Source organism: Molothrus aeneus, chromosome 9 (assembly GCF_037042795.1).
Source record: "Molothrus aeneus isolate 106 chromosome 9, BPBGC_Maene_1.0, whole genome shotgun sequence".
NCBI classification, from domain to species: Eukaryota; Metazoa; Chordata; class Aves; order Passeriformes; family Icteridae; genus Molothrus; species Molothrus aeneus.
The window spans coordinates 24,007,717-24,026,119 of NC_089654.1; the positions used below are offsets into that span (position 1 = coordinate 24,007,717).

The following is an 18,403-nucleotide window of genomic DNA, read 5'->3' on the forward strand; positions in this document are numbered from 1 at the left end:
CTTGTGTCTGTGTGCAATCCTCTTAAAAAGGGAGCAATTTCTTGTAAGAACCTTAGTGTATTTTAAGCTAGGTTAAAAGTAAGTCCCCACAATACTTTCAACACAATATTGCAGAGACCTTAAGTCAGTGAGGATAATACAAGCAATGTACTGAAAAAGTTGTAGAGACAATCAATTATCTGCAGGAGTTAAACCCCCCCACAAAACTTACTTTGCACTTGTACAGCAAGAGGCATTTCGAGATGTGCTCTGCTTTGGTGATCAGGATTGCACTTACAACTCCCACAAGTTTTTATAAACACCAAGCTCAGCTGAATCACAGGCCATGTGGGGTCTGATAATATCTGTTTTTATACACATCTGCTACGAGGAAATCTCAACTGGCAAAATTCCTACTGTTACAAATGAACGAGGAGTCACAGATCTACACAGAGAGGAATGTGAATTTACCCACTGCCACACACCAGTTTGTGATTCCATACCACACTTGTGTGGCACCCCGAATTTGGCCTGATAGCACAACTTGCTTTGTACACCTGCAACACGAAAAAAAGGGGGGAAAAAAAGAAAAAAAAAAAAGATCCAAGAACTGGCGTACTGCAGAGCCTCGTACTTGGAGACAAATTACAGCCATGTTACTGAAGCACACACAGAAACATCTGTTTAATGACACTTCAGTGATGTGACTGGGGGGCAGGTCCTGCCCTTTCAAAGTGAAACGAAACTTTACTGACTTTTTAAGCTAACCGGACTCTCACCACAGACTTCAGCGAACTTTGGATCAGGCTCTACAGAGAAAAAAGAAACTCTGTTTGGGGTTCTTCCAAGCGATCCTGTTCCTCCCAACACTTATGTCAGGTTGAAAGATTATTTTTTTCTTTGTCTCCTTGCAAAGGCAGATTGACCAGTTCCCAATCTGCTCCAATTCCTCCATCCCGACCCCTGTTTGACCGCCGCAGCTGCCCCCATGCTGCGATTTCTGAATACATCTTTTAATCCATCTTCCAGCCTCCAGCCTGGCAACAATGCTCCTTTCAATGCCCACCAGCACCGACCCAGCCCGCCGCTCTCCAGCCCTGGAACATCCCGAGCAGCTCCCACAAAGCCCGGGATTTACCAGCCGGGAGCCGGCCCCACGCTCTCCGTGCCTGTGGATTTGGACACATGCTCCGGCGCTGAATGTTCCCAGGCTCCAGGCCAGCTTTGCTGGGATAACTCATCTCCCTGCGGCTCCCGGCAGAGACACCGCGCTGCCGACACGCGCAACGGGGGCCGAACTCTCCCCGGCCGCCACAGCACAGCCGCGGCTCCTGGGCTGGGCGCAGCCGCCGCCCCTCAGCGCTGCCCGGTCCGCAGAGCCCGCAGAGCCCGCAGAGCCGCCTCTCCTCTCCCCTCCCCGCGCCGCCCCCGGCCCTTACCAGAGCGCGATGCGGCTCTTGGGGTAGCTGAGCCTCTCGATGCAGCCCAGGACGTGCGGCAGCGTGTGCGCGGCGTTGCGGGCGAGGATGGCGAGCAGCACGGTGGGCTGCAGCAACGCCGACTCGGGCAGCGCGGGCTGCTCGGGCCCCGGCGGCTCGGGCGGCTCGGGCGGCTCGGGGGCGGCCCCGCAGCCGCGCAGCAGCGGCGGCAGCAGCAGCAGCAGCAGCGGCGCGCTCGCAGCCATGATGGGCGGGCGAGGGGCAGCCGCGGAGCCGCCAGCAGGCAGGGCAGAGCGGGCTCCGGAGCAGGGAACGCGGGAGGAGGAGGGGCAGGCACGGCACGGAGGAGGGAGAAGGGGAAGGAGGAGCCGAGCGGTGCCGCCTCCCGCCCTGCCAGCCCCGCTCACCGCGCCCCCGGCACCGCCCGGACCCTGCGCTGCCGCAGCGACCCCAGGTGAGACCCGGTGCCCACCCCGGGAGGCTGCAGTCAGCGCAGCACCCACCGTAAAAGCTGCAAACCCCGCATTTCTCCACCCGAGTTTTGGGCTTTAAAGAGGCTTTCGGAGCGTTGCTGCTAACGCTGAGATGTCCCTTTGTTCGAGGCTTACGTGAATATCTCGCCCTCATCCTTCCCACATAGGTAGGGAATTAAAGTGACTTTGAGCTTTCATATCAGGAGGTTTTTGGCAAACATCCGCGGGATGTCCGTACGGAGCAGCTGCACACCCCACACCCATCCCACGCTGGAAGAGGGATGCACTGTTCCAGCTCGAATGCAGCTGGAAAATTAATATGGTGGAGTCATAGAAAGGACCTTCAGGACAATCTCATTCCAACCCCCTGCCATGGTAAGGACACCTTCCACTGTCCCAGGTTGCTCCAAGCCCCATCCAAGGTGGGCTTGGACACTTCAGGGATAGGGCAGCAATAGCCTTTCCAGACAACCTGTGCCAGGGCCTCCCCACCTTCACAGGGAAGAGATTCTTCCTAATATCCAATCTAAATGTGCTCTCTGTCAGATTAAGGATGTTCCCCTTACGTCCTATCATTATCTGTCCATTTAAAAAGCCATTCTCCCTCTTTTTATAAGCCCCTCTCATGTACTGGAAGGGGCTCAAAGGTCTGCCTGGAGCCTTCTCCTCTCCTGGATGAACAACCCCAGCTTTCTCAGCACCTCTTCTTTGAAGACAGGAAATACAGGGAAGATTTTCCCTCTACTTCACTGACTTACCCACCATGGAAATATTCCTGTGAATAGACTGATGGCAATTTAGCATAAAAAATACATAAAACATATTCCATCAATTAAAATTATTGGGTCATGATCTTAAAAGGGGCATAATAATCATAGTTCTCTTAGAAGTTAATAGGATTTGGGCATGCTAGACCCTTTTCAATATGAAATCTCTAATTAACTCTAAGGGCCCCATCACAGCATATTTGGGTTTTACTGTGGAAATTTCTCCAAGGTGGACAGACCCACTTTGAGCAGGTGCTGCTGTTGGCTGTGTGCTTGCAACACTTAAAAACCTTTAGCAAGCAAACAATTGTTTAATTATCCATAATCTCTCTGTGAATTGCTTGCATGTGGGTAGTGTGTGTATATATATGTATATATATACAATATACATATATATATAAATATACACACAGATTATATATATAGAGTTAATGTTTGCTCCTCTTTGCTTATAGAATCTAATTTATCAAACACACCAAATTATATTGTCTCAGTTTCCTGAGCAGATGGCTTCCCAAAAAGGGTCATTCTAGGAAACTTCAGTAGAGAGTCTCCAGGGATAATAGAATCATCTGCACTAAAATTTGAGAAACTCTCACAGTTTGTACTCATCTTCCTGAACAATTAGCACAAATGTGTTGCTCCTGCTTGCCCTTCACTATGCCTTTGTAATTGTCCTTCTAGAATGATACATTAATGAGGCTTTTCTGTGATGGTTAGTTTGCCACATGTTGCTTTTATGCTTGGATTCATTATCCAAATAGAAGGAGCAGCCTTGCAGCGGGTGGGAGGTGATTAGAGTTCCACAGGAGCCAGCCCCATCCACACGCACGGAATTCCCCTGCTGCCCCCGGGAGCATTTGGAGGGTGGGGACTAACGCTGCCAAATTGTTCTTGATGTGGAGGGGGAGGGCTGGAAGCTGGCATTTTCCATCCACTGGACACTCATGCTGGGTCACAGTCCTGATTTTAGGATGTTTCAGCAGAAATAAGCCCCTCCTCTGCCTGCCTTTGCCAGAGCTCTGAGCGTGCCTTTTCCCAGTGCAGCTCTTGATGTCCTCAGTGAAATCTAAACTACCTTCAGCTCTTTTCACACTCCTCTATTTAGGGAGCAGCATCAGAGCCATAACGATTTGCTGGGAGCAAATGAAAAGACTCCAGCAGCACCCCAAAGCCAGTGATTTGCTCTCCAAAGTGATGTTCCCTCGCTCACACAAATCCCTGTGCTGGCTGGCTGCCGTGGAGCACAAAAAGAGCGAGAGCAGCAGAAGCCTGAAACATGAGATGTTGTTCTTCCATGCAGAAGAGAAAGGAGTCAGCTCAGCTTCATCTCTCACTCCCAGTCACACACAGCTGGGGCAATGTTTGGAGAGCTCAGGTAACAGTTACCTGACAATTCGTGTCATTCCAACACCTGTAATGTGTATTACTCCATGTCCACGTACAAAGAAATCTGTACTCATTCTGACTTCTTTATTGGTGGCCAGAACTATATCCTGTGGGGTTTTTAAAGCCCAGACTCCATCCTGCTGTGACAAGACAATGAGCCCCTCTGTGGTGGAATATTTTAGCTTTGAGGAGGAAACGGCTTTTTGCAGATGTAAGTCCCACAGAAATCAATTTAAGGCATTTGTTTCAGCCTCCTCTAAATATGTTACACCAAACAAGGAGATTCCAGCTATGACAGCTGTCTCTGGCAGAGACATAATCCCTCGGTTTGGCAGGTGCCAAATTCTCTCTGAGGCAGATTTCTTCTAAATTGTTTCCCACATTGAGGAAAACAGAGGTTCCATCCTGCTGATGTAATTGACTCATCTATAGATTGATGTAGATCCATCTCCTTTCACTTGCTTCTTTGCTTCTAAGAACTCAAATCCATCCAATTATTTTCCCAGCAGCTGAGTGAACTTCTGTTGCCAACTCTTCCATGAAAGTCTTGGAGACTGGATTTTTTTTTATCCCACCTAGCTATCTATTCTGTGCCCAGGCAACTGAAGTACTGGCTGACAATACTTTATAAGCAGCCAGAATGGCTGCTTATTTTACCACAAAATTCCTTGAATTAGATTGGCCCAAATATGACTTCCTGTGCCTACAAACCACGCACAATTTATGTGTTATGTACATAGAGACCAATTTTCACTGATGCTTTATTATAGAATAGCCATTGTTTGAAATTCATCAGAAGAGTCACCGAGGCAGATGGAGCTGATAGGCCAGACTTGGGACACTTGGCATTAGGCACAGTCAGAGATATTTCTAATGAAGCAATCCAAGATGCTTTTAATGGCAATACCTTGAAGGCACGTCCCTTATGCAGTCTAGCAAAGCTCTGGACACTGCAGATTGATAACGCTTTGGAGCCTTTAGGAGAAGGGACCGTGAAAGGAGTACATGTTAATATATATTTATATATGTTTATATATATTTTATATATGTTCATCTATATATATCGGTAGGAACGGAGCGGCGGCGGAACGGTCGTGGCGGTGCGGCAGTTTCCGGGAGCGTTGTGCTGCGCGGCGCCGCCCGGAGTGAAGCCGCGTTGCACACCGGCGAGGCGGCATGGAGCCGGCGGCCGGGCTGGGCGGGACGGGCCTTTGCCCGGCTCCGGGGGGCACCGATCCGGGCCAGGGCTCCTCCGCCGCCGAAAGGGAGGAGAAGGCACAGGGCAGCTGGTCGGGGGCGGCTGGCGGCAACTGGATCACGGCTCACCCCACGGTAGGCCGGGGCGGGGGCCTCGCCGCCTCTCGGGGGTCCCGTTCTCCCGGCCGGACGCTGCAGGATTTTCCCCTCGAGGTGCACGTGGGGTCCCCCCTAGGGGGGTTCTGCAGGGAAATTCCCATCTGATCGACGATATTTGGTTTATCGAAGGGGGCTCCGGCCCGTGGGGGAGTTGGGGAATTCCACTGCCAGCAGGGGAGGAGGCTTTAAATCATGGGATCCCAGCTGGGAAACGTAAATGCCTTAAAATTTGACTCCATCTTAATTGTTACCACACTGAAAACATGGAGGTGTTTAATTTGGCCATCATGTTACGTTGTGTTGCAGCAAAAATAGGTACAATTATATTTACCCCAACATAGGTAAAATTCCACAAAGCTAGAGCTGTTCCAGAAATAGTTGAGACTCCTCTTGTGTTTGTTTATTTTGCTTGCTTTTTTAAGCGCTAAAATATGGGGAATGTGGAAAAAGGAGCCTTTGAGATACTGTCAGGAAACAAATTCTGCTTTTTGATTGCCTTCAAATGGGTTTGAACCTCCAGTGGGTCTGCTGGTCTGTGCATTCTTAGTTTAACCTGTGCTTTCCTTCATCACCGTTCCTCTCTGGCTCTCAGTTCACAGAAATGATGTCACTTGATGTGTCTGACAGCACTCAAGTCTATGCTGCCTTTTTGGTGTACCTGGACCTCCTGGAAGGTAAATGGGGGAAGTGGCAGCATCCCAACCAATGCCTTTGCCCTTAGGAGCTGTTAAATTCATTGCACTGGGACAGGACCTTTCCTTCCAAAGTCCTTGGTGCCCATTTTGAGAGTTTTTGTGCTGGAAGTTTCTATCCTCTGCCTGCCTGGAGCCTGTGCAAAGATGAGAGCCTGTTTCATCCAGCACTTCCAGGTGCAGGTGTTCAGGGAAAAGGCACTCAGCAGGGAAATAAAAGAAAGAGAGGAGTAGGGGAAGGAAAAGGAATGTAGGAAGGTGAATTGACAAGTTCAGTGGTTGAGCTTGTAATAGTCCTCACTTGCAGATTAATGTGAAATTACTCAATCATAGTGTTTCACAAAAGTCACCATTCAGCACATGGCTGCTGTGTCCTGGAATGTTTTCTAGAAAGGGCAGTAGTTCTTCTAGCAAAGAAGATCATTTGCAAGTGTGGTAGCAGTAATTTATAACCATTGTAGTAATATTATGGAACAACACAGTAATTTATACAATAAATTGTAGGTGTTGTGCTTAGGGCCATGGCTTGTGGAGGACCTGGCAGTGTCAGGTCACTGGTGGGGCTCCCTGATCTTGGAGGGCTTTTCTGGCCAAAATGGTTCTGTGAAATCCAGTGTATTCTGCTGGTGTCTGCTCAGAGTGGAGCAGAGTTATGTGATATATAAACTTCTGCCTGGCTTCTTCCAAGTTGGCTTTATTGAAAAGGGACTGTGAGTAGGCAGCCAGCCAGCCTAAGGAAAATATTTCAGTTTTGCTTGGAGCCTGGTGCTTCTCAAGGTCAGGGAAGGGAGGGATTTTACAGTCCAGGAATTGCTGTGTCTGCTGCTGTTACACCTCTGAAGAAAATACCTTAATAGTCTTCAAGAGAAGATTTCTGTAGTTCTGCAGCAAAACCTTCATCCCTATCCCTTCAGCAGGAGTTTAAAACTTGTATGGTCATTAACCATGCTTCTAGCACCTGCTGCTTCACAGATCAGGGTGCTGAGTCAGGTGACTAAAGCTGTGTGGTTTTATCTGCTTTGTGCCTTTTGCAGAGCAGCTTTGTCAGACAGATCACTTCACCACCCCTCAGTGCAGCTCTGGAGCCAGCAGGCTGCTCCTGCTCCTTGGATTTCTTTAGCAGGATTGCTTCTCAGGAGGGGAATTTGGCAGAGGAATGGAATTTTCCTGTGAAGAAAAGGGGGAAAAGGGGGAGGGAAAAGAAAACCTCAGATGTTAACTTAGACACTGCATTTGTTATTTGACTGATTAAAACTTGTGTTTTGTGTTCTTTCAACCCCAACAAACCTTTCTAGGGAGGAGCTGGCACGAGGTGCAGCCGGTGGGTGTGGCAGAGCTGCAGCTGGTGTGCTTGCATGCCCGAGCCAAGGAGCAGGAGGGGCTCCAGGTGATGGTGCCAGTGCCTGCTCACATCCTCATCAGCCACGAGAGGTGAGGCTGTGCTCACTGCTTGGCTGGGGTCACCACTCAGAAAATGGGGCACAGGGACCTTTGACAGGCTGGGGATGGCTTGGTCAGGAGGGGAAGGAGGAGGAAGTGGAGGAATATCAGAGGAAAGCAGCCTCTCAGCCTGTAAGCAGAGTTATTTTGGGTTCTGCAGACACACAGGCAGCTTGGAATGTTAAGGAGACCTCACTTTGCATCAGTCTCTGCCTCTCCCTGTCTGGATGTGCTTCTTGGAGGTCAAACAGAAACTGATGCCCACTGATAAACACTTCCTGTTGTTTGGAGTTGCATATGTGCTAGGAGATAACATGGACACCAAAGTATGTGTTTGAGAGACAAGGTTAGAACACAAGGCCTTCACAGCTTATGTTTTGAACATTCCTGTGCTGATTTTGTACTCTTGGAAATGTACGATGCTTTCTGAGTTGCTGGACTTCAAAGGACCTAAGAGGAAAGAAATCCTCTTGGAGCTGCCTAAGAATCAGCTTTTTTATTGTCAGATTTGTGGATAAGCCTTGTATGGTTTGCTTTGCTTTTGTTTTCAAACTATAATTTGGCTACTTTGAACAGGAAACTCCTCTCACTTTACATCTAGAGTCTCATGTGCCTGTGATTTTTGGCTTGATTTCCTCACACGTGCAGGAGCAATTCTTCAAGCAGAAGACAGCACAGCCATGAATTTGTTACATTAAAGATATTTACAGCCTAGAAAACTTCCACTTCAGTAGTTTTACAGTCTCTTTTAGCTGGCCCTTAGGGCAGCCTCAGACACAGGGTAGGATTTACTCTCTGATGAAGGCTGCCTTCTGTGACTAGTATCTGCCATGATGACTCTGAAGACCTGAGCTATTTCAAAGGCATCACAGGGTTCTACATTTTTAAATTTCTTCTGTTCCCACTCCTGCTAGGAGCTGGCTCAGGGCTGGCTCTAAAAATCGTACTGTTCTTTGCTACTTCCTCTTGCTCTGTGGGCAGCAGCCTGGCACAGTGGTAGGTGGGTAATCAATTGCACTTATCAGATGTGTGTGTGCACTCTAGGAGTGATGTTTTTGCTTTTTAGTTTGGAATTTAGAAGTGACAGATCAATGTCTTGCTAACAGACTTTTATCATCATTTTACTGTTTGTTGGGTGAGGGGGAAGAAAATTCTTTACTAGGTATTGATGGGGTTTAGTACTGGTTTTGTACTGAAAAAAATATATTTGCAAATATTGGTCAATCACTTCTGAGGGCTTGGTGATGTGATCTCCACAGGAGAGGAAAGCTGCTGGGTGAAATGCTGGGTGTTATTCAGCCTGTCTGCAAGCAGGAGGTGTGTGTGTGTGTGTGTGAATGAAAGGGACGTGCTGCAGCTCTCAGCTCAAAGGTTTTAGGGGAAATAGAAGGCAGCCAGTGAGCATGTGGGATCTTTGAGGAATTCCACCTACATGCTGAGCTGTTGTGCTTGGTTAATATAGTGTGTTTCCACCTGGGCTGAAAACTTGGATTCCTGCCATTGGGTGAAGGCTAGGAGTATGTTCTGATTGATTTGTAATGACAGATATTCCACTGCATGCATGTCCTATCTTATTCTGTGTCATTGGAGCCTTTCATGGGGAGCCTCTGCACTTGTTTGTTCTGTGGTGATGCTGTTTGCTCTGCCTCTGGCACCAGAGTGTCTGGAATCCAGTACTGGAAGGATGTGTGGTGGAGAGGCAAAGAGTGAATGCATCACATTGATTAAAAGTACAGTTTGTAACAGGGTTTGCTGCAGAGCAGTGACACAGGATGTGTTGTCACTAAAATGAGCTGAATCCCAGGCTGCAGTGCCAGGTGTGTCCTGCATGTGTTCAATAGCCATGGATGTTGTCAGGCTGGGAGCTTGTGTTTCTGTACAACACTTGTATTTGTGGTGCTGAATGTGCATCTGCATTTTGATCAAAGCAGCACTTTGTGGTTTTGTGTTACCTGCTAAAAGCAGGGGAGGAGGTATGAGTACAAGTGAATGTAGCTTGCTTAGTGTTGAAAATAAAGCCTTGGAAGGATTTGGGAAGGTGAAAATATTCTGTCTCTATTCTGGGCCTGGAATTGTGCTAACTGCAAAGGAAGCCAGTAAGAGCAGCATTTATGGGCAGCACTTCCTTGTTTAACCAGTAGGGTTTGGAAGTGACACCTTGAAATCAGACTTCCATCTTCATTCTGCTCTGTGTTTTTCTTATTGGTAGAAGAAAGAAAGTGATTCACTGGAAAATAATGTATTTTAGTACTATGTATGTGCTAAGAAAGATCTCACATTTTGCCAGTATTAGTCAGTCACTCTTGTGGGTTTGGTCTTCCAGAGAAATATAGTGGTGGTTCTCTATTTGAAATCCTTGCTAGCCAAGCTCTGCTTTTCCAGGTGTCTCTTGAAGTTCCCAACTTGGCTGCCACTGAGAAGTGTGTCCTTAAAAGGCCACAGGAAAGTTGCTGTGGACATTACCAGCAGGACACCTGGGCAAACGACAAATAGGAGTGCCCTACAAAGATTAAAACCTACTCAATATTTTTTAGCCTATTACAAAATTTCATCATGTCCAGTTTGAGCATGACAGATAAGTGCTGAAGGCAAAAGCTGTTCTGCTTCCTAAGCTCACTGTCCACTTCTGCAGAGCTGGGTTGAAGCTGCTCATCCAGCTGTGGCAGGATAGGGCTACACAGGAACCCACTAAATTACAGAATTATGGGCTGTGGAGCAGAGTCTTGAGAAGTGGCTTTGTGCTCTCTGTCTTCTTCAGATGAAGGCTGCTGAATCTTCTGTGAGCAAAGCCCTGGGGAATATGATGCAATTTCTGTCTGTCTTGGCCTGCTGTGACCCACACTCAGCTGGCTGAGGCTTGGAGAGCCTCTGAATTCAGGAGGATCTGCTGCATGTGCTTAGGCTGGGGTGTGTTTGCTGCTCCCTACAACACCTCAGAGCATGCCAAGTACCTCGTTGTCCATTCCAGAAGTGTGGCTCCCCACTGTGGAGGAAGCAGTGAATCCTGGGAGTGCAGAAATAACTTGCATAAACCCAGCTCAGCAAGTTAGGAGAGCTCACAGTGTTGGCAGCTGGATTTTTAGATAGATCTGGGACCTAACTCCCTGGTCCCTGAAGGCTCAAGGCTTTCCAGGCTGATAGAATTGGGCACTGTCTGTCCTAGACAAATAGCTCTGTCTAAGCAGAATGTTGCAGATAAGCTGTCAGATTAAATGACACGTCACTGCTCTGTTTGTATTTTGTGTACAAGTGCTGTAAATGAAGGATGAAGTTGCCTGAGGTCATGGAGACCTGTGAAGTTTGGGAAAGGCTTATTCTGTTAAAATGCGAACTTACTTTAGAAGAAAGCAATACATAAATGTTTTGTTTTAAAGCTGATAAGCATCCTGAGAAGGAAATCTGAGGACTGGAATTTACTGTCTTCAGGAATTTACTGTAGACTGTGAAATAGATCTTGCTATAAACTGAAAAATCCTGTTATTTTAAAGCACTGGAAGTGTGACGTGCATCTTGCATCCTCTTCACAGTTTTGTCAGTAACTCCCTTGCTAAAAGCATAGTTTACTCATTGCAGTAAATCACACATTGAAAATATAATTAGTGGCTCCTAAATGTAAGCTCTTTATTAGTATTTTTATTTAATTTTTTAAATTTAATATTTTAAATAAGCTTGCAGCTCCCACAGCAGAGTGGGTTATGCAGTACTGTGGTTGAACACCCAGTAGTGTGTCCTGTAGAACTTTGCTGAACTTTGATACCTCCCTTTTGTGTGGTTTCTCTTGTTTTCTTCTTGAACTTCCATGGAAAAAGATATTTTATATTCCTTGAGGCTTCAATTCCTTCTCCTGACCAGTGTGGCATGTAGTGTTTTATTTGCATTTATTATTTTTCTTTCCATTACAAAAAACTGAGTAATGGAAAGAAAAAAATAAATGTAAATAAAACACTACATGCATTCTTCTAGCATTCCCTGTTTGTGTGTTTTGGGAACAAATCCCCAGGAATAGTGCTGTGCATTTACAGCTCCTCCCGGCCCCATGTGCTCCTTCCCACATATTCCAAGGCACTGGGTTAATGCTGCCTGCCCTGCAGGAGGGTCTGGAGCAGCATTCCTGGGGTGAGCTGTGCTGAAGTTTGCAGTGCTGGCTAAATCCAAGGAATTGTGCTCTCTGGGAGGTTCCTGTGCCCTGGTGCTGGCCCAGGCTGGGACAATGGCACGCTCCAGTGCCTGGGGTAATGATCTCTGCAGGGGCACAGAGACCAACTTGTGTGCACTCTGCAGCCCTGCCTGGCCAGCAGGGGAGGGAGCTGGTCAGGCTGGCCAAGCCTGCAAGGAATTATTCATCCAAGTATAAAGGGCAGATTGAAAGCCTTTGGCTTTTATGGGATGGAAGGCAGTAGTTCCATTTCAGCTCAGTGGAGCTCTATGCAACCTCCATAAAATTGCCCTGAGCTTGCAGAGGGATGCTGCTTCTCAGAGGCATTGCATGGGATGTGTCTCTGAAATGCTCTTTTGCTCATCACAGAACTTGCTGCTTGAGTTCTTTATGATTCTGCCCTTGGATGATTTCTGCAGAGTCAGTTGAAAGCTCAGGGTCACCAGCTGTACACACCTGGTTCTTTCTCCCAGAGAAAAGGGCAGTGTTTGTTTGTTAGGAGCAGGTATTGGGAAACACAGCACAGATTTCTGATGGGTGTTGAGGGCCTACATGGTTCAAAATTAAGGTAGGGGAAGGATGCAACATTCCCCTCTGCTCTCTGGATAGATTTGTATGGATTTTCTTGTTCTGTTTTGGAATTTGTTTTATTTTAAAGCTATTAATTGCCACAGTAATAGAAGACAGGGTCAGCTCACTGCCATCATTAAGTTTGAATGCAGCAGTAATGACAGATGCAGGATGACATTGCTAGTGCTGTTCCCTTAGCTTGCAGTGCTCCTTGCACAATGTTAAGTAAGTTAAATCTGCTCCTATGACTAATTTTTTGGTAGAAAAAAAACAATCCCTACTGACTCTAGTCTGTAGATAACTGGGAAGCCTTTTCTGAGCCCTTTTTCTAATGCAAAGTGTTTTAGAAATGCCAGCTCTTTGGAGAACAGAGTGTTTGAGATGAAGTCCTTTGCATCTCCTGGAGCATGAGGTGAATGTGAGTTTGCTTCCTGGGTGGAAAATGAGGGCTTTGTCCTGCTTCATCTGGCCTGGTGGGAGCAGATCTGGATGTGAATGAGCATGCAGCTGAGCTTTCACTGAGAGCCTGCAGAACAGCAGGAACTGTTTCTCAGCTGCACCTTTCTCTTGTCAAGTCTCCCCATTCTGCTGAAAACTGGCTGTGCAGACAGTGGAGTGGGCATGCTGGAATTCCTGTGGAAAAAGAGGACCCAGAGAGAGCCAGTCCACACCAAAGGCTTGACCCCACAGCTTCTGTGGGGCTCACACTGTTGGAGCACAGCTGGGGAACCAAGCCCAGAGTGGTCATGGGCCCCTTGGTGTCAGTGTCCATCAGTTATCAGTAATTCCAGAGTGTGTCCTGGCACAGCTGTGATTCAGGGAAAGGCTGCTCAGGGTGCTGGGGAATGTAGGTGGTCAAGGCTGTTGGCATCTGCCAGGCTGCTGGATGCACTGAATTCCTCTGTTCACTGATGCTTGACACTTTCAGAAATGTTAAATACACTTTTATTTAAGCAAATTCATCTTTTATGGTTGCCATCACCTGTATGGTGTAGCAGATTGTGCTGGTCACTGAGGAGCTTATTGGTAGCCATTAACTGGGTTATTTAAATTAGAGTATGGCTCTGTTGGGGGTGTTACCACATGGGCTTCTTGCCTGGGACTTTATTTCCATCATTGACTGCAGCTGTTTGTGAGATGGGCAGCCTTGAAATAAAGGGTTCTTGCCTTGTTTAGGATGTCCAATGTGCATTCTTTGAATTTCAGAAGGCCAACAAGGCTTCATGCTTTCTTTATTTTTCCATAGACAGTATTTGATGCATGGAAAGGACTACAAAAGCTATACCTGTCCTGCAGTATTTCACCTTCCTGCTCGTGGCAGGCAGCAAGCACAGTAAAACCAGAGGTCCCATGGCTCCTTTGCAGTGTCTGCTGGTGCAGATGAACATTGGGAGCAGGCTGGACACAGAGGCTGCTGGGGATGCCTTCAGGGGAGGAGGGCAAGGGGTGATGTCTGACACAGACTTCCTGAATTCCAGAGCTTATCCCTCTAAAAGATAGCCTCTCAGCACTCTGCAGATGTGCTGCAGTGCACTGTGGCTGCTGTGGTATGCATGAATGAGAGCCCTTGTCTTGGGGCTGCCTGTGTGCAGGGAGGGGGGAAGGGGAAAAGGGTGCATTTGCACTTGTCATTCCTCATCTGTGGACAGCAGACCTAGCAGATCATCCTGATGCAATGCTGTGTCTTTGTGCTCCTTACCTAAATCCTGGAACTCTTGTCTCCTGAAAAGGAAGAAGAAATGGCATTAATCTGTTGTCAGGATCTGGCTGCTTTTGGGATCATGGGGCATCTTTGAAGTCCTAGTTGCTAAATAGGGGGAAATAAAGTCTCAGGTGTTTGTGCTTGGCAGTATAAGAAGAAATCATGAGTATCAGAAATGTAGATCTACAGCCTCACTGTTCCATCCCTCCTCCTAAGAGACTATCAGGAAAACCAGTGACAGGTATTAAAGAAAATAGGAAGGAGCTTCTGCCCTGACTGACAGGTGAATCAGGTGAATCCAGGCCTCTCCCTTAGTCTGCTCTCAGATACAGCATTGTCCACACTCAACACAAGTTTGGTTTCTTTGGCTCCCAAAATATCTCTCCTGGGCTATGCCCTTTAATTTGGGCATAAAGCTGTGCCCTTTAATTTGGCATTTTATCATTAATTCTGTATTGCATTCACAGGAGAGAGAGAGATCAATGTCCACTGCTTCATGGATAGTTCTTTCCTCACGGGGTCTCTGCCAGCTTAGAGCTTTCTCCAGACCCTTGGCTGTTGAGGGTGGGCAGGCCCTGGCACAGGGTGCCCACAGAAGCTGTGGCTGCCCCTGGATCCCTGGCAGTGCCCAAGGCCAGGCTGGATGGGGCTTGCTGCAAACTGAGATAATGGAAATGTCCTTGCCTGTGGATGGAACTGGATGAGCTTTAAGGTTTCCTTCAACCCAAATAATTCCATGATTCTGCATGTGGCAATTAGATTCTTGCTGGCTGCATGTCAGGAAGGAGATCTGTAATATTTTCCCAGGCTCTTGTCCCCTGACAGGGTTTTGGCAGGACATTGTGGTGCTGGGGGTATCTCTGCACAGGGGCTGGAAGTGACAGGAGCCAGAGGTTCAGAGCACAGAATAAATAAGTTACCTGCCAAATAAACCTGCAGACAGAGCCTGCTGAGGTGGCAGTGAGCACAGGAGAAATGTCCCATGACCTGAAGGAGTCTCTTGCAGTGTCTCTCCTCTGCCAGTGGCCAGCACAGTGTCTCTCACCTTATTTATTGTGTTGTTAGGAAATGTGCTGATGTGGGAGGGCTAGGATAGTGCTTTTCCCAGCCATGGTATCTCTGTGGCATGAAGTAAATGTGTTGTGTTGCCTTGCTGTGTGTCTGGTGCAGTGGTGCAGCAGGAGGAGAGGCCCTCTGAATTTACCAGGCTGGATTATGCACAGCTCAGAACACAGATGGGTCCTTAAGAAGGTCATGGGCTTAACAGGGAGGCTTTCCAGGCTGCTGCTCATTCTCTGCCACGTTCCATTTGGCTTTTATTAGAGGATCAAAGGGGTTCTGAGGGAAGATGGTGATTGAAGTCTGAAAGCTGCTGCCTTTAGTCAGAGCCCTGGCCTCAGAGCTGCCTGTGCTCTGCTGGGTGAGCTCTCCAGGTTGCATGAAGCCAGGACTGGTTTATCCTGGTGCACAGCTGAACTCCCCCTGGAATGTAACCTGTCCCAGCAATCTCAGAGGAGCCCTCTTGCACCTGACATGTGGGGGCAGGGTCTGTCTCTGGTCACCACACTCCTTCAGAGCTTGCTCCCCAGTCAGACCAGGAATGCAGGGACTCCTGGGATCAGTGTTGTCCTGAGCTCTGAACCGTAAAGTAACTGGCATGTTACTCTTAAAATAAGCTAAACAGGAAAAATTGCATAACTTTGTCTTGAGCTTTTAAGGAAGACTTTATTTGGGCTGACTGTTCTGAAGAAGAGCATTAGTCTTGTGGCTTCTAGTCTAGACAGGGAGGTAGAGAAACCTGGCTTGGGCTCCTGGGCCTTCCACAGTCTGGCAGAGACCTGTGGCACAGGGACTGGAAGACTTACCTCTGCAAATGGAACACATCTCAATTATTCAGTTCTCCAATTGAGCACCAGGTGTTACTTAATTAGATTTCTTACATAAGTCTGCTGAAAACAGGGCCAGTAGAGATTGCTGTGCTGGGATTGTGATGGATGAGGGATGGCTGAGGGATGTGCATATGAGTACACCTAAACAAAGCTTAGAAGCATGTGTTGAGCCATTTCCAGCAGAGATGTGTGTAACTGACTCTGTTATTTTCTTTTGTTGCTTGATTACACAACTTAATATTTCTGTTAGATATTATGCTCACTTTAGTGAAGACAAGTTTGCAGAGTGTAAACAGGCTGAATCAAAATGGTGCTATTCTACCTTTGTGCCATCATAGATGGTTGTGGATTCCTTTCTAAGTGTTTATTTTCCTCTCCTAGGTTAAGGGAAATACTGAAGAAAGCCTCTCTGCCTCCAGAGGATCCTGACACCCTGCTGTCAGTTACCTTGGCCATAGTTGAGACAGACTCCACAATAGTCTACTATAAAATGACTGATGGCTTTGTAATGCCAGATCCTCCTGGTGATACTGAAGATGTGGATAATAAACAGTGGAGGAAGAAAAGAAAGAAACTTTTCAAATGATTGGGGCAGAGAAAACAGAACATTTCTTGGACTCCTGGGCTGAAACCCAAACAAATGCAGGAACTGGTGTATGTGAATAAATGGTGAGCTAAAGTCTGCCTTGGCATATCAAGGATGTGTTCAGGGAGAGCAGAGGCTTGTGCAGCTGCACTGTGATGAAGTGCCATTTGAGGTATGAAGTAAGTCATGCTTTGACACAGATCAGTCCTGACTAATAAATACTCTTGGGAAGTGTTACAAAGGCTGTGTGTCCTCTTTGTCTGGTCAGGCACATAACAGAATAAACATATCCTTACCCATACTGTAAATACTGGTTACAGGTGAGTCTGAAGGGCTTGAAGTTTTGTAGTTTACAGAGTGTCTTTGTCTTAGCCCTGTCAGAAGCACTCATGCTGCCCCCCAGGTTACATTTCTGAACTTTGCTTTCTTCCCTCTGCTTTTGGAGAAAAGGCTCTTCCACAGAAATACCTTATTTTAATTTTTTCCCTGCAGAGGAAAACTGATTATAGCAGCACCAGAGTATGTCACCATCTATGCTGTAAGAGCACACCAGTTACCTGCTTCAGGCACCAACTAGATTTCTAAAGCCATTGGCATTCCTAGGATTTACTTTATTTTGTCTTTGGACACAGCTTCTGCATATGGAAAGAGATTGCCCAGGAGGTGCTTCAGCTCGGAGTTAAGAGGAAAATAACTGACTTTTAGTTACTTCTGCAGGAATTTTCCACGTCTTTTGCATGAAGATCTTCTCCAGGTTAAACTTCAGAGTTCCCTGGGCATCAAATAACAATCTCAGAGCAGCTTCTTGAGCACAGGATTGTCTGTGTGACATCTGTGTGGCCAAGGGTCACACATTCAGTAGGTGAAGCACAAGAGGTTGTCTTCTTGCGTGAGTAGAAGAATAGGAGAGAATCCAAAATACAAAGCTGGAAATGAAAGACCATTTAAGCTTTGCTATCCCTGGGACCAGAGTGGATGTTTCTGTGGCTGTGGAGCTTGATGGTAGTTTGGCCAAATGTGCTGGGAGGCAGAATGATCCCACAGGGAGTCCTGCACACCCTGGGAGGAGGTGTGTCACTGTCCCCTGGGGCTCTGCAGGACACCTTTATCCCACTACAGGCAGGGGACACTCAGCATCTGTGGGTTTCAGTCATGGAGAAAAATAATTTTTCTTTGCCTTTCTCAGCGTTGCTCCCCTCATGGAGGAAACCATGATTTTACTTTGGTCTGATGCTGTCCTGCCCTGAAGGGCTCCATGTGTGCTGACTCCTGCCATGCTGCATGTGACCCTGACATTGATATTTCCTGGGATCCATGGCTTATTCCATGCACTAAGTGTCACACCTGGCTAGGCTACCTGCCACCAGTAAATTGTCCTTGTTACAAGCTGGGAAGTACTTCAGCCCTGCAGGAGAAGAGCTGGTTTGTGTGAAGGAGGCTGTAACAGATGTGGCATGTGGCAGACTTGCTATTCAAGTGACACATGCTTAACCCTAAAAGCAAATTCCTTTGCATTTGCTTCAATTTCTGGGAAATACTGCCAGTTTGCAGTTTGCTGCATGACTGATGCTTGGCTTTACCCTTCATTTTATTATTTCTGTGCATAGGAAGAGGAGCCTCATAACTTGAGCCTCCTTTTCTGCACACTGAAAACTGCTGACCCAGGCTTCACAGGTCAAATTGGGGAAACTGTCTGAAGGCTTTGATTTCTGTTTCTTCTTGTGTCCCACTGAGAAATGATTATATAGGCCTTTTTCCAGCCTCCTTAGATTGTGGTGATTCTTTATTTCTGAGGGGGAAAAAAACCAGAGAGGAACTAATAATATCACAGCACTGTTTGTCCCATAGGTATTACAGTGTAAACACAGGGATGTTAAATAAGCTTGGAGCCAGCTGTGCTGCTCCTTTACATTCCCCTGAAGTATTTCTCTCTGTCAAGTCAACAACACACAGATTGGAGCCTCT

The 18,403-nt window shown here is 47.2% G+C and overlaps 2 protein-coding genes across 2 annotated transcripts in view; one reads left to right on the forward strand and one right to left on the reverse strand.

Annotated features, from left to right (window-relative positions):
- The window catches only part of COLGALT2 (collagen beta(1-O)galactosyltransferase 2), a 47,432-nt gene extending 45,835 nt beyond the window's left edge, over positions 1 to 1,597 (reverse strand). Inside the window, exon 1 of the mRNA XM_066555390.1 lies at positions 1,419 to 1,597. The gene's annotated coding sequence lies outside the window, so the exon portion shown is untranslated. The remainder of the gene's footprint in view (positions 1 to 1,418) is intronic.
- A 3,596-nt stretch (positions 1,598 to 5,193) lies between these two features.
- On the forward strand, positions 5,194 to 16,679 carry TSEN15 (tRNA splicing endonuclease subunit 15). The gene is made up of 4 exons (XM_066555689.1): positions 5,194 to 5,379; positions 5,996 to 6,077; positions 7,391 to 7,526; positions 16,234 to 16,679. The coding sequence occupies exons 1-4, from the start codon at positions 5,224 to 5,226 to the stop codon at positions 16,436 to 16,438; spliced, it is 579 nt and encodes a 192-aa protein (XP_066411786.1). The 5' UTR covers positions 5,194 to 5,223; the 3' UTR covers positions 16,439 to 16,679.
- Positions 16,680 to 18,403: the final 1,724 nt, after the last annotated feature.